Raw genomic sequence first — 14,667 nt, 5'->3', positions numbered from 1 at the left:
CCCCGAGGCTGATTTTGGATTGATCACTGCTTTAAATCAGGACAATGTGATTTGTAAGATTACCAAACCAGTAAAAAGAACATTAATCTGGTCTTCCTCTGATTTTTTTTACTGAGGACTGATGTACTCAAGTAATGGGAAATTCACTTCCCGGGGATGCCAAATGGCCAGTTGGATTCGGCCCTAGGAATTGGTTCAAACGGATCTGGTGAGCTGGATTTGTGATCCATGTTGAAGATTTTTTAAAGTGAGGGTACAGCTTTAAGAGCTTATAGGCTTCCAAGATGGAGTCGCTGTTCGCTACAGAACAATGGATTTCTCGCACCTACCTGTTTAGATGGGCTTCGTTAAATGGTAGCAGCATGCTTCGGAAAGAAGAATTTTCAACAATGGTTGCATGAGGTAGCTGTCTGCTGACTTGATTTAATCAGTGATGTAGCGTTGCGAGTAGCGAGACATTTAAATAAATCGCAGGCTTCCTGTTTAAGGACCCGGTTGATCACAAGGTCCCTGGGAATTGAGTAAATTAATCATTCATTTGTTGTTTTATTTCCTGTTCAACTCTGAGGCTCGGAGTCAGGGAATCAGGATTAGCAACGGCACTTATGACTGAAGGGGGGGGTCTGGCTGCAGCCTAGAAGTGAAAAGGATTTAGCTCACCCTGGTTGGCTGTGACCTCTATGTGCTGAGGCTGGACTTGCAAGAGGAATTGTGTGGAGTCATCTGCTGCAGTAAAACGTCTGCCCTTAGCACCCAGGCTCTTCTCTCTGCAGATTTACCTGGCAAATTTTCTTATTAACTGCATATAACAACATACAAACATACAGTAATGGGGACAGGGTGTGGAGCTATCTCCATCCTCGATCTTGATCAGGCTTTGACCAACACTATACTGACCCTAGGTCTGGATGATGTGCCTTCTTATATACTGTATGGGTGGTATTGTACTCACATTAATCCTGGATCTGCCAGTTCCTTATACTACATAACCCTCCAGGATTTTTCATCTAATTCTGACCTTCTGACATCCCCAAATTTAATTGTTCTGCCATTGGTGATCATGCCTTCAGCTGCCTGGAATTCACCTCCGAACGTCTCTGACTCTCCCTCTCTCCCCCTACCTCTTTGACCAAACTTTTGGCCATTTTCCCTAATATTGTCTTATGTAGCTCAGCGTCTAATATTGCTTTCAATTGCTTTGAAGGTGCCACGAAAATGCAAGTTTTGTTGATTTCCTGCCACTACTTCAGTGAAAAGCAGACAAAAACCCTGGAAAAGGCTTAAATTCCCAAGTTACATTGGGAATTTGGGAAACCACCATAGAAAAATCCAATTCTCTGATTTTTAAAAGTTAATTAAGAATATTATGTTAATTGCAATCTAGCAGGAAATACATTCAAGCAGAGTATAGGTTCCTGTATTTAAGACTGTAGGAGCAACGTGACAGTGTCACTTGTGGGAAAGACATGTATTGCGCACAACATTATATTATTAATTAATCTTAGCATGAAGAAGCATCGCATGTGATTCAGTCGAACTCTACTAATTATCACAGAACCATAGCAACGGAACATAGAAACGACAGCAGAAAGTCCCAATAATTTTGATGTGTAGATTGTGTTTGGAAACATGAACATTCAATGACAGGAATCCACAATCTTTTATTCCCTTTTCTTCTCATGTTGGTCTGTTGAGCTGCTCGCGGAAAAATCCTTTTCACTGTACCTCGGTACATGTGACAATAAACAAATCCAATCCAATCCAATCCATAGCTACACTATCAGTAATATCCTCCTGATGGCGGTGTAGAGCTTCAGGAATTATCATGCTCAACAGTGCCACCCACTGGGCATCTAATGGTGCAGCAACTGTGAATGAGCATTTGCAGTTTGTCACTATTTGATGTGTAGGAAATGGCAGAGGCTTTTTTGAATAATCGTTTTTGTCACAAGTAGGCTTACATTAACACTGCAATGAAGTTACTGTGAAAATCCCCTTGTCGCCAGATTCCGGCTCCTGTTCGGGTACACAGAGGGAGAATTCAGAATGTCCAATTCACCTAACAGCACGTCTTTCGGGACATTGATAAAGTATCGTTCATGACCTCAGGCCAGCTCACATCACATTACAGTCACCAACGTACTTTTGAAGGTAGTCACTCATGTAATGTGGGAAACGCAGCATCCATTTGCACACACCACGTGCCTTCAAGCACCAATGTGGTAGCAACCAGATAACAGCTGGGATTCTCCAGCCATTGGGATTCCATGTTCCCGCCGGCAGTGCACTCCCGCCCACGGGTTTCTTGGTGGCGAGGGGTGTCTTCAATGGCTAGGGGAATCGGAGAATCCAGCCCAATGATTGAGTGATACGTTTTAGTCGGGAAACCAGGGGGAACGTCACTGCTGTTCTTTGGAATGATGCCATGAGATTGTTCATGTACATCTAAAAGGACAGAAAGAACCTTGGTTTAACACCTCCCTCCAAATAGCAGCAACTTCGACAGTGTAGCATTCCCTCAGTACACACTGAAGTGTAGCCTCGTTTATGTACTCATGTGTCCGTATTGGGGCTTGAACTCCTCACCTTCTGATTTTGAGATGAATGTGCTACTGTGCCGTAGCTGATGACTCTTGTGTTTGTGTATGTTTATTTTAAGTTCCCGTCACCTGGCCCCACCTTCTTGGAACTGGTTTGCGTCTGTCGCCACTGACTGGGAAACCACTGTCCCACCCCATTGGCACCCAGTCATGAGTAAATCCCAATCTTCATCTCCGCATTCTGTTCACAGCTGAGTCACTAAGGGTTGTCTTTCTTGCTTCCAGTGGTGCTGTCCCCCTGTGACTCGGACCCTTGTCAGAGAGGAGGGACTTGCAACGAACAGGATGGCTCTTATACCTGCCAGTGTCCACCGGGTTTCAGCGGGCAGCGATGTGAAAAAGGTCTGTTTTTACTCTTCTTTTCCTCTCCATCAGAAGCTAACAGTTGGCTACGGCCCTCTCACACCATTAGGTTCTGTCCAGTTGGACACACACTCAGCCCTAGAGAGACTACCGTCCACTAAGCTCAGTTCGTTGACCGAGTTTTCAATCCAGCTCCACCTTCGAGGCAGTATTCTTAACATTCCTGGACTGCACGGTGGCACAGTGGTTAGCACTGCTGCCTCACGGCGCTGAGGACCCGGGTTTGATCCGGGCCCCAGATCACTGCCCTTGTGGAGTTTGTACGTTATCCTCATGTCTATGTGGATCTCAACCCCACAACCCGTTAAATATGTAGGTTAGGTGGATTGGCCACGCTAAATTGGGTACTTTAATTTAAAAAAAGATTTTTTTTTTAAATTCTTAACTTTTCTAACAGGCGCAGGTGGGAATTACCCAGTACTGGATAATAATTCAGTACTAAATTGATAAGATGACAGAGAAGAAATAAATGGTTGACATGGGACATCACGGGACATCATTGGGCAACACGGTAGCATAGTGGATAGCACTGTGGCTTCACAGCGCCAGGGTCCCAGGTTCGATTCCCCGCTGGGTCACTGTCTGTGCGGAGTCTGCACGTTCTCCCCGTGTCTGCGTGGGTTTCCTCCGGGTGCTCCGGTTTCCTCCCACAGTCCAAAGATGTGCAGGTTAGGTGGATTGGTCATGCAAAATTGCCCTTAGTGTCCAGAAGGGTTAGGAGGGGTTATTGGGTTAGGGGGATAGGGTGGAAGTGAGGGCTTAAGTGGGTTGGTGCAGACTCGATGGGCCAAATGGCCTCCTTCTGCACTGTATGTTCTATGTCTATCACAGTTTTATACTCCTACAGCAAGTGTTGGGATTGACATGTGGTCTGCCTCTGTGGCAAAATGCAGTTCAATGTATTTTGGGATTTTCACCATACTTAGTTGGCCGTGGGAGTTCTTGACAGATCAATGCATCTCTTTACCTTGCATCTCATTCGGACTCGAGCCCATGCTGCTGTATCTGTTTGATACAGTGTACATACATAGAAACATACATAGAAAATAGAAGAAGCAGGAGGCCATTTGGCCCTTTGGGTCTGCTCATGGCTGATCGTCAAGTTCAATACCCTGATCCCGCCTTTCCCCCCTATCCCTTGGTCCCTTTTGCCCCAAGAACCGTATCTAATTCCTTCTTGAAATTACACAATATTTTGGCCTCAACTCTGATCGTGAATTCTACAGATTCATCACTCTCTGGGTGAAGAAATTTCCCCTCAGTCCTAAACGATTTACCCCTTATCCTCAAACTATGACCCCTAGTTCTGGACTCCCCCACCTTCGGGAACATTCTTTCTGAATCTACCGTGTCTAATTCCGTTAGAATTTTATAAGTTTCTATGAGATCCCCTCTCACTCTTCTAAAGTCCAGTCAATATAATCCTTAACCGACTTAGCTTCTCCTCATTTAACAGCCCCGCCACCCCAGGAACCAGCCTGGTAAACTTTGCTGCATTCCCTCCACAGCGAAAACATCCTTCATCAGATAAGAACATCAAAACTTTACACAATACTCCAGGTGTGGTCTCATCAATGCCTTATGCAATTGCAGTAAAACATCTCTCTTCCTATATTCAAATCCTTTCACCAAGAAGACAAACATACCATTTGCCTTCTTCACTGGCTGCTGTACCTGCGCGCTTACTTTCAGTGACTGATGGCCAAGGACACCAAGATCTCATTAAGTTTCCACCTCTCTCAATTTACACCATTCAAATAATAATCTGCCTTCCTATTTTTGCTACCAAAGCAGATAACCTTGCATTTATCCACATCTGCCCATTCACTCAGCATGTCCGAATCCCGCTGAAGCATCTCTGCATCCTCCTCACAGCTCACCCTCCCACCCAACTTTTGTATCATCTGCAAATTTGGAGATAATACATTTAGTTCCTTTGTCCAAGGCATATCTTTGTGAACAGTTAGGGTCCTAGCACACTCCTAGTCACTGCATGCCAATCGGAAAAAGATCCATTTATTCCAACGTTTTGCTTCCAGTCTGTTAACCAGATTTCTATCCATCTCAAGACACTACCCGCAATCTCATGCGCTTTAACTTTACATAGTAATCAGCTATGTGAAATCTTATCAAAAGCCTTCGGAAAATCTAAATCTAAACATCCACCGGGTCTCCGTGGTCAACTCTACTAGATATATCTTCAAACAATTCCAGTAGATTTGTCAAGCATGATTTCTCTCTTGTAAATCCATGCTGACTTTGTCTGATTATACCACTGCTTTCCAAATGCTGTGCTATGAAATGCTTGATAATGGACTCTAGCTACTTCCCTACTTCCAACGTTAGGCTATGGTCTATAATTCCCTGTTTTCTCCCTACCTCCCTCTTTGAATAGCAGGGTTATATTAGCCCCCCTCCAATCTGTAGGAACCATTCCAGAGTCCAAAGAATTTTGGAAAATGGCCACCAATAGATCTATTATTTCTCGGGCCATTTCCTTAAGTACCCTGGAATGAAGATTAGCAGGCCCTGGAGATTTGTACCCCTTCAATGCCATTAATTTCCTCAAAACCATTTCTTTACTAATACTAATTCCCATCGGCTCCTCACTGAAACTGTGTTTCTCAGAATTTCTGGTACATTATTCATGTCTTCCTTTTTGAAGACAGAAGCAAAGTATGAATTTAGTTCCTTAGCCATTTTTTTATTTCCCAGGCTGGATTCTCCAAAAATGGGGCTATGCCCCCACTCCGGCGTAAAAATGCAGGTGTTTTGCTCCCCAGTTTCCTGCAAAAAATAAAAGGAGATTCACTTACCTTCGGGGGGCTGGCAGGGACCCGGAGTAATTCACGCAGCTTTAGCTGCGGATATGGGCCCCTGCGCTTCCGGTTCCAAGTCCGCGCATGTGCACGGTGACGGCCTCCAGTGGCCGCGCCAAGCGCCATGGCGGACTCGGACCGCGGACCAACACGGACAATGTAGGCCCCCCCCCGATCGGCCACGCACTGCTGCATTGTACCGGCCCCATTGATACCCCGGCCACCTATAAGGCCCTCCCCGGTGTTCAATCCCCCCACCAGGGCGGCCGCGGACAGAGTCCCGACCGGCCATACGTGGTTAGAACCACATCGTAGGGAACTCGGCCTGCTGGGAGCGGAGTATCGCTGGGAGGGCATCTGTCAATGGCCCCCCAGCCGCGCGGCGTAAATCGCGGACGAGCCATTCTCTGGGGCCTCGAGAATCGCCGGAGCGGCGCCGAGTCCGATTCCGTCTGGAACTTCGATTCTCCGCCCCCGCGCCAAACGCAATTTTGGCACGGAGCTGCGGAGAATCCAGCCCCCCCATTATGAATTCCCCTGTTTCTGACTGTAAGGGGCCTACATGAATGAAATGAAATGAAAATCGCTTATTGTCACAAGTAGGCTTCAAATGAAGTTACTGTGAAAAGCCCCTAGTCGCCACATTCCGGTGCCTGTTCGGGGAGGCTGTTACGGGAATTGAACCATGCTGCTGGCCTGCCTTGGTCTGCTTTCAAAGCCAGCAATTTAGCCCTGTGCTAAACAGCCCTACATTAATTTTATCAATCTTTTTCTCTTTACATACCTATTAAAATCTTTACAGTCAGTTTTTAAGTTCCCCAGTATCTTACTTTCATTTTATATTTTCCCCTTCCTAATCAATTAGGGGCTGGTTTAGCACGGTGGGCTAAACAGCTGTCTTGTAATGCAGAACAAGGCCAGCAGCGCGGATTCAATTCCCGTACCAGATTCCCCGAACAGGTGCCAGAATGTGGCGACTAGGGGGCTTTTCACAGTAACTTCATTGAAGCCTACTTGTGACAATAAGCGATTATTATATTACTATTAATCCCTTGGTTCACCTTTGCTGAATTTTAAACTGTTCCCAATCCTCAAGTCTATTGATTTTTCTTGCTAATGTGTATGCATCTTCTTTGAATCTAATACTATCTCTAAATTCCCTTATAAGCCATGGTTTAGCCACAGTTTCCTTTCTACTCTTGCGCCAAATAGGGATAAACAACTTTTGGAATTTACCTATTCGTTCCTTGAATGCGTGCCATTGCCTGTCATTGACTGTTTCCCAGTCCGCCATAGCCAACTCATGCCTCATAACATCATAGTTACCTTTATTGAGGTTCAGGACCGTGGTCTTAGAATCAACTACCTTACTATTCCCTTGATAAAGAAGTCTATCTTATTATGGTCACTCATCCCCAAGGGGTCTCTCAACTAGATTGTCAACTAATCCTTTCTCATTGCACAACACCCAGTCCAAGTCCTGTTGAAATGAAAATCACTTATTGTCACAAGTAGGCTTCAAATGAAGTTACTGTGAAAAGCCCCTAGTCGCCACAATCCGGCGCCTGTTCAGGGAGGCTGTTACAGGAATCGAACCGTGCTGCTAGCCTGCCTTGGTCTGCTTTCATAGCCACCGATTTAGCCCTGTGCCCTGACCCCTGTTCCCTTGTTGGTTCCTCCATGTATTGGTCCAGAAAGCTATCGCGTATCCCCTCCAGAAATTCCTCCTCTATTGCGCTGTGACTGGTTTGACTCACCCAATCTATATACAGATATCCTGTCTAATGCTATTCCTAACATTACCACTGCAGTTTGGTGGTTTGTATACCACTCCATGAATGTTTTGGCCCCTTGGTGTTTCTTAACTCGACCCACACAGGTTCCACATCATCTGTGCTATCCTCAATATTGTATCAATATCTTCTTTAATCAGCAATGCAACTCCACCACCTTTTTCTTTCTGCCTGTCCTTTCTACAAACTGAATAGCCCTCAATGTTAGTTCCCATCCTTGGTCACCTTGGAGCCATATCTCCGTAATCCTAACCAGAATCCCATTTACATCTATCTGTGCAATTAATTCATCCATTTTGTTTTGAATGCTACACACGTTCAGGTGCAAAACCTTAAGTCTAGTCCTTTCAACGTGAGATACACTCAATCACAACTCGAGAGAGATTGTTGGTAATACAAAGGCTTTAATCAGCAGAGAACCAGTCAGCTACCGAGAAGTGTGCCCACTGCCCACTAGACATTACCTTATATATGGCTCCCTGGGGGGTGGAGCCGGAGGCGGAGTCCCCTAGGGTTCCAAACCCGGTCTTAAAGGGATCATTAAATTAAAGGTGCAGTAACCATTCATCACATTCACCCCCAGTTTTAAAAGAAAACACAGAGTCCATCAGGGATGAAGTCTTTTGGGTGGTCTGATTGTCCTTGTTGACCGTCTCAGCTCCGGCGGTGGTGCGGCGGACACGGACGTCTTCAGTGGGGGTATATCCGGAAGCACGGTGGTCTGAGCCTTTGCCCGTGGTAGAACAGGGGAGCAGGGCGGGTATCCGGGGTAACTAGGGTGATTGGTGCCGGCGCCGGAGGGGGGGGGGGAGGGGGCGCTGGGGGGTGGGGGGGTGCTGGGGGGGGGGGGTGCTGTCGGTGTCAGCAGCTGGTGCAGGGAGGGGAGTGTCGGTAGAGGGGGGGCGTCGGTGGGAGAGCCAGCGGGTGCCAGGCCTTGCAGGGAAACTGTCTTGCCTTCCGTCGAGATCCTCGACGTAGGCATGAAATGAAATGAAAATGAAAATTGCTTATTGTCACAAGTAGGCTTCAATGAAGTTACTGTGAAAAGCCCCGAGTCGCCACATTCCGGCGCCTGTTCGGGGAGGCTGGTACGGGAATTGAACCGTGCTGCTGGCCTGTCTTGGTCTGCTTTAAAAGCCAGCGATTTAGTCCATTTGCATGCAGCAGCTGGACCCTCTCGACTCGAGGGTCCGTCTTATGGCTCCTCGCGTGCCTCGGGAGTAGAACTGGTCCCGGAGTCGTCAGCCAGCGTTTAAGCGAGACCCCAGAGGTGGACTTCCTGGGGAAGACAAACAAGCGATTGTGAAGGATCTCGTTCGTGGCCGTGCAGAGGAGCGACCTAATAGAGTGTAGGGCATCGGGTAGGACCTCCTGCCAGCGGGTGGTTTGGAGACTTCTTGACCGTAGGGCTAGGAGGACAGCCTTCCAAACTGTCGCTTTCTCTCTCTACCTGCCTGTTTCCCCGTGGGTTATAGCTGGTCGTTCTGCTCGAGGCGATGCCCTTGTTGAGCAGATACTGACGCAGCTCATCGCTCATGAACGATGTACCCCGGTCGCTGTGGATATAAGCGGGGAAACCAAACAGTGTGAAGATGCTGTGCAGTGCCTTGATTACGGTGGCCGAGGTAATATCGGGGCAGGGGACAGCGAATGGGAAGCGGGAGAATTCGTCGATGACAGCGAGGAAGTAGGTGTTGCGGTTGGTGGACGGGAGGGGCCCTTTGAAGTCCACGCTTAGTCGCTCAAAGGGCCCAGAGGCTTTCACCAGGCGAGCCTTGTCCGGTCGGTAGAAGTGCGGTTTGCACTCCGCACAGATCTGGCAAGCCTTGGTCATGGCCTTGGCCTCCTCGGTGGAGTAAGGTAGATTGCGGGACTTGATGAAATGAGCAAGCCAGGTGACCCCCGGGTGACAGAAGTCATCGTGGACGGCCCGCAGACGGGCTTTCTGCGCGTTGGCGCACTTGCCGCGGGACAGGGCATCTGGGGCTCGTTGAGCTTCCCCGGATAATATGTAATATCGTACGCGTAGGTGGAGAGTTCGATCCTCCACCTCAAAATTTTATCATTTTTTATTTTGCCCCGTTATGCATTATCAAACATGAAGGCTACCGACCGTTGGTCGGTGACGAGGGCGAACCTCCTACCGGCTAGGTAGTGCCTCCAGTGCCGCACAGCCTCCACAATGGCTTGTGCCTCTTTCTCAACTCATATCGGCCTTGATACGACTGAAGGCTGACCGGGCCTCAGCCGTCAGGGGAAAAACCGTGGTCTTAATGAATGGTCGGGCTTTGTCCGCATATCTGGGGACCCATTGGGTGTAATAGGAGAAGAGTCCCAAGTACCGTTTGAGTGCCTTGAGGCTACGGGGAAAGGGAAGTTCCTTAAGGGAGCGCATGTGGTCGGGGTCTGGGCCTAGGACCCCGTTTTCCATGACGTAGCCGAGGATGGCTGGTCGGGTTGTATGGAAAACGCATTTCTCTTTGTTGTAGGTCAGATTGAGGGCCCGGGCGGTCTGGAGGAACTTTTTAGGTTTGCGCCATGGTCCTGCTGGTCATGGCCGCAGATGGTGACATTGTCCAAGTACGGGTAAGTAGCTTGTAAGCAGTACTGATCCACCATTTGGTCCATCGCCCTTTGAAAAATTGCGACCCCATATGTGACGCCAAAAGGGAGCCTGAGGAAGTGAAAAAGCCGACCGGCTGCTTCGAAGGCCGTGTAGGGGCGGTCCTCCGGGTGGATAGGGAGCTGATGGTAGGTGGATTTTAGGTCAACCGTGGAGAATACAGGGTACTGGGCGATCTGGTTAACCATTTCTGCTATGCGGGGAAGGGGGTACGCATCGAGCAGCGTAAAACGGTTTATGATCTGACTATAGTCCACCACTATCCGTTTCAATTTCCCAGACTGGACTACCAATACTTGTACTCTCCAGGGGCTGTTGCTGGCCTCTATGACCCCTTCTTTCAGCAACCGCTGAACCTCTGACTTGATAAAAGTCATATCTTGGATCTTGGGCACTGTACCGCCGACTCCTGGTGGCGACGGGCTTACAGTCGGGGGTGAGGTTCACGAAGAGGGGGGGGGTGGTGCAACCTTAAGTGTTTGATGCTCGATCAATAACTCCAGAAGTGAGATTGGAGACAATTGAAGGCTTTATTACACTAGATGTTTCCCCCAGCAGCGCAGGTACAGAAGGCAGCTGCTGGGGAGACACGGGCTCTTATACTCCGCCTTACTGGGCGGAACCAGTAGGCAGGCTTAACCAATGAAAACAGTACCTCCTACACCAATCCGTAGTACCTCTAATACCGACTACCACAGTGTTGCAAGGCTACATACCGTGAGTGGGGGCAGGGACCTGCCGAACGTCAGTGTCAGGCTTCGGTGGCTGCACTGAAAGTCCAGACCGAGCAGCAGGGGGGCGCAGAGGTGAGGGAGGATATAAAGTTTGAAACGGGCGTATTCGGCGCCCTGGATTGTGAGGGTCGCGACACAATACCCTGTGATTTGGACCGAGTGGGACCCGGAGGCGAGGGCGATAGTTTGGGAGGCGGGATAGGTGCGCAAGGAGCAGCGCCTTACCGTTTCTGGGTGGATAAAGCTCTACATGCTCCCGGAGTCGAAGAGGCAGGGAGTGTCGTGTCCGTTGATTTGGACCTGCATCATGGAGTTCCGCAGGGACTTCGGCCATGATTGGTCAAGGGTGATCGCTCCCAGTTGCGGGTCGTCAGAGTCCTCAGCTGAGTTGGACTCACAAAATGGCCGCCCGGAGTCATAAAATGGCCGCCGCCGTCGGTCGCACATGTCAGATTTTGAAGATGGCCGCCGCCAAGATGGCCGCCCCCATGACTCGCACGAGGCCGATGACGCTTCAGAAGGGGGCGTGTCTGGCCGGCGTGCAGCCGCGTTGCGGGGCCTGTGAGTCTGGGAGCTCGATTTTTGGGCCCAATGAGACTTTTGTTTCTGGGCCTTGAGCCCAGCCAGGCAGACCTTTGCAAGATGCCCCTTCTTTCCACAGTCGTTACAGATAGCGGAGCGGGCTGGGCAATGCTGACGTGGGTGTTGGCCTTGCCCACAGAAATAGGACGGTGTGCCCCCGGTGTGAGCGGGCCAAGTATGGAGGGGACCGAAAGAGGCTCGCAGGGACTGTGGAGTTTGTGCGGAGATTATGGTGGGCCACTTCCAGAGAGGAGGCACGCATTACCGTGCCTTGAAGGTGTTTTGCTCCGTCTTCGAGGAGTCGCTGCCTGATGTATGTAGATCGTATACCGGACACGAAAGCATCTCGGATGTGCAAGTTCATATGGACTTCTGCCGTCGCCTCCTAGTGGTCTCAGTTCCTAGCGAGCACGGTGAGTCTTTCCACGTACTCGTCCAGCGTTTCCCCGGAGCGCTGCCGGCAGGTCGAGAGCAAATGCCGGCCGTGTACCTCGTTTATTGGCTTAACGAAGCGCTTCCGCAGGATTTTGACCGCCGCCTGTACGTGGTGGCCTTCTCGATCGCGGAGGAGAGTCTGTGGCCCACCTGGGCGTGTAATAGGCTCAGCTTGCGAGGTCCAGCGACTGTAGTGTCCGAGGAGTCCAGGTAGGCCTCAAAACACCGAAGCCAGTATTTAAACATTTCTGCGGCCTCCGGTGACCGACCGTCCAAATTGAGTTTCTCCGGCTTTAGACCGCTGTCCATCTTGAAGTAGTCTGCTAATTAAATTGAGATACCCTCAATTACAACTCGAGAGAGATGGTTGGTAATACAAAGGCTTTAATTAGCAGAGAACCAGTCAGCTACCGAGAAGTGAGCTCACTGCACACTGCCCACTGGACATTACCTTGTATATGGCTACCTGGGGGGTGGAGCCAGAGGCGGAGTCCGCCAGGGTTCCAAACCCGGTCTTAAAGGGATCATTACATTAAAGGTGCAGTAACCATTCAGCACACAACGTTCCTTGTCCCATCCTTACTATTTTTTACAGTGTCATTATCTGATACAAGCCCCCGATTTTGCTGCTTATCACTTGTCTTATTTTCCTTGCTGCCTTTTCCTCGTGATCTTGATTCCCCTTGCTCTGAATCCTTAAGTAGGTTCCCACCACCCCTGCCATATTAGTTTAAACCTCCCCAGCCACTCCAGCAAGTACCAATGCATACTACATCTGACCTAGGAGAGATTTACCCTGTCGTTAACACGTGCAGTATCCGGCCAGGAAATGCTTAATGGGCAGTATAATCACAGAATTGTTATGGCACAGAAGAAGGCCATTTGTCCATCGTGTCTGCACCCGCTCTTCAGAACAGCAACACGACTTAGTGCCATTCTCCTGCCTTTTCCCCGTACCCCTGCACACTGTTTCTATTCAAGTAATGATCTAATGCTCTCTTCAACTCTTCAATTGAAGCTGCCTCCACCATACTTTCAGGCAGTACATTCCGGAACCACTCATTTAGTGAAAATGTTTTTTCTCACACCACATTTGCTTCTTTTGAAAATCACTTTCAATCTGTGCCCTCTCACTCTCGATCCTTTTATGAGTTTTGGGCAGCACGGTAGCACAGTGGTTAGCACAATTGCTTCACAGCTCCAGGGTCCCAGGTTCGATTCCCGGCTTGGGTCACTGACTGTGCGGAGTCTGCACGTTCTCCCCGTGTCTGCGTGGGTTTCCTCCGGGTGCTCCGGTTTCCTCCCAAAGTCCAAAGATGTGCAGGTTCGGTGGATTGGCCATGATAAATTGTCCTTAGTGTCCAAAATTGCCCTTAGTGTTGGATGGGGTTACTGCGTTATGGGGATAGGGTGGAGGTGTGGGCTTGGGTAGCATGCTCATTCCAAGAGCCGGTGCAAACTCGATGGGCCGAATGGCCTCCTTCTGCACTGTAAATTCTATGATGAGTGTGAACAGTTTCTCCCTGACTACTCTGTCCAGCCCCCTCATGAATTTGAACATCTCTGTCAAATCTCCTCTCAGCCTTCTGATCTCCACGGAGAACAGTCCCAAACTCTGCAGTCTGCGCTCATAACTGAAGGAAACTTTGTTGTGTACTAAACCTATATTTGTATGGGGAGTGTTTGATGACAGAGTGTAGTGATAGTTTTATTCAGTGGCTAGCCCATGCTGTATCTATTTGGCGGGATGGTGAAGAGGGAAGTTTACTTTGTATCTAACTCGCACTGTATCCGGCCTGGGAATGTTTGATTGGTCAGTTCTACACTGTTCCTGATTACATATCTGACCTGGAAGTGTTTTGCTGCTGGCACTGGTTTTCTTCCGTCCACAGTAAGAACTCAACTGATCGGCACCATCCTTCACCCAGACCATTAATGGAAAAAGGAACCCACTCCGGTGCAGTGAAGATCCCTTTATTTCTTGCTGCGCCCTGTGAAGGACCCGCGGCTGACTCCCCTCACACTCTAAATGAGAATAAGTCATCTGCCAATAAAATAATTTTTTTCTCCATTCTCTCAGAAAGACTCCGCTCCTGTGCGTCCAATCCATGTCGGAATGGGGGGACCTGCAAGGAGGCTCACGGAACTTACCAGTGTGTCTGCCTGTATCGCTTCACCGGCAAGAACTGCGAGACGGGTACGTCTAGAAGACAATGTAAAGAGGGTCCTGGCACCAGATGGGCATGCAGTATCATGGGGGTCCCTTTGCAGAATCGATGTTCAGTAAAGGCTTTATCTTGCCGGGAGAATGGGACACCAGCGATACAAAATTTTAGAGCGGTTTCTCTACCAAGATAGTTCCAGCAGTAAAACCTTAGTTAGACCACACTTGGAATATAGTGTTCAATTCTGGTCGCCACACTACCAGAAGGATGTGGAGGCTTTGGAGAGGGTGCAGAAGAGGTTTACCAGGATGTTGCCTGGTACGGAGAGCATTAGCTATGAGGAAGGAGAGTTTAGGTAACCCGGTTTGTTTTCGCTGGATTGACGAGGTTGAGGGCCAACCTGATAGAACTCTACAAATTTATGAGGGGCATGGACAGAGTTGATAGTCAGAACTTTTTTCCCAGTCAAAAGTCAATTACTTGGGGACATAGGTTTAAGTGCGAGCGGCAAAATTTAGAGGCGATGTGGGAGGGAAGTTTTATTTTTACACAG

At 48.9% G+C, this 14,667-nt stretch overlaps 1 protein-coding gene across 6 annotated transcripts in view; it reads left to right on the top strand.

The window, feature by feature from the left end:
• Positions 1-14,667, top strand: part of sned1 (sushi, nidogen and EGF-like domains 1) — a 376,981-nt gene that overhangs the window by 136,601 nt on the left and 225,713 nt on the right. For all 6 annotated transcript variants that reach the window (XR_011934549.1, XM_072474925.1, XM_072474927.1 and 3 more), the window contains exons 12-13: positions 2,826-2,942; positions 14,030-14,146. Coding sequence is in view for 5 of the 6 variants with exons in the window: in XM_072474925.1 (XP_072331026.1) it covers positions 2,826-2,942; positions 14,030-14,146 (234 nt within the window). In the remaining variant the exon portion in view is untranslated. The remainder of the gene's footprint in view (positions 1-2,825; positions 2,943-14,029; positions 14,147-14,667) is intronic.

Source organism: Scyliorhinus torazame, chromosome 14 (assembly GCF_047496885.1).
Source record: "Scyliorhinus torazame isolate Kashiwa2021f chromosome 14, sScyTor2.1, whole genome shotgun sequence".
In the NCBI taxonomy this organism is placed as follows: Eukaryota; Metazoa; Chordata; class Chondrichthyes; order Carcharhiniformes; family Scyliorhinidae; genus Scyliorhinus; species Scyliorhinus torazame.
The sequence above is the reverse complement of the archived record's forward strand: the minus strand, read 5'-3'. Positions and strand labels throughout refer to the sequence as shown.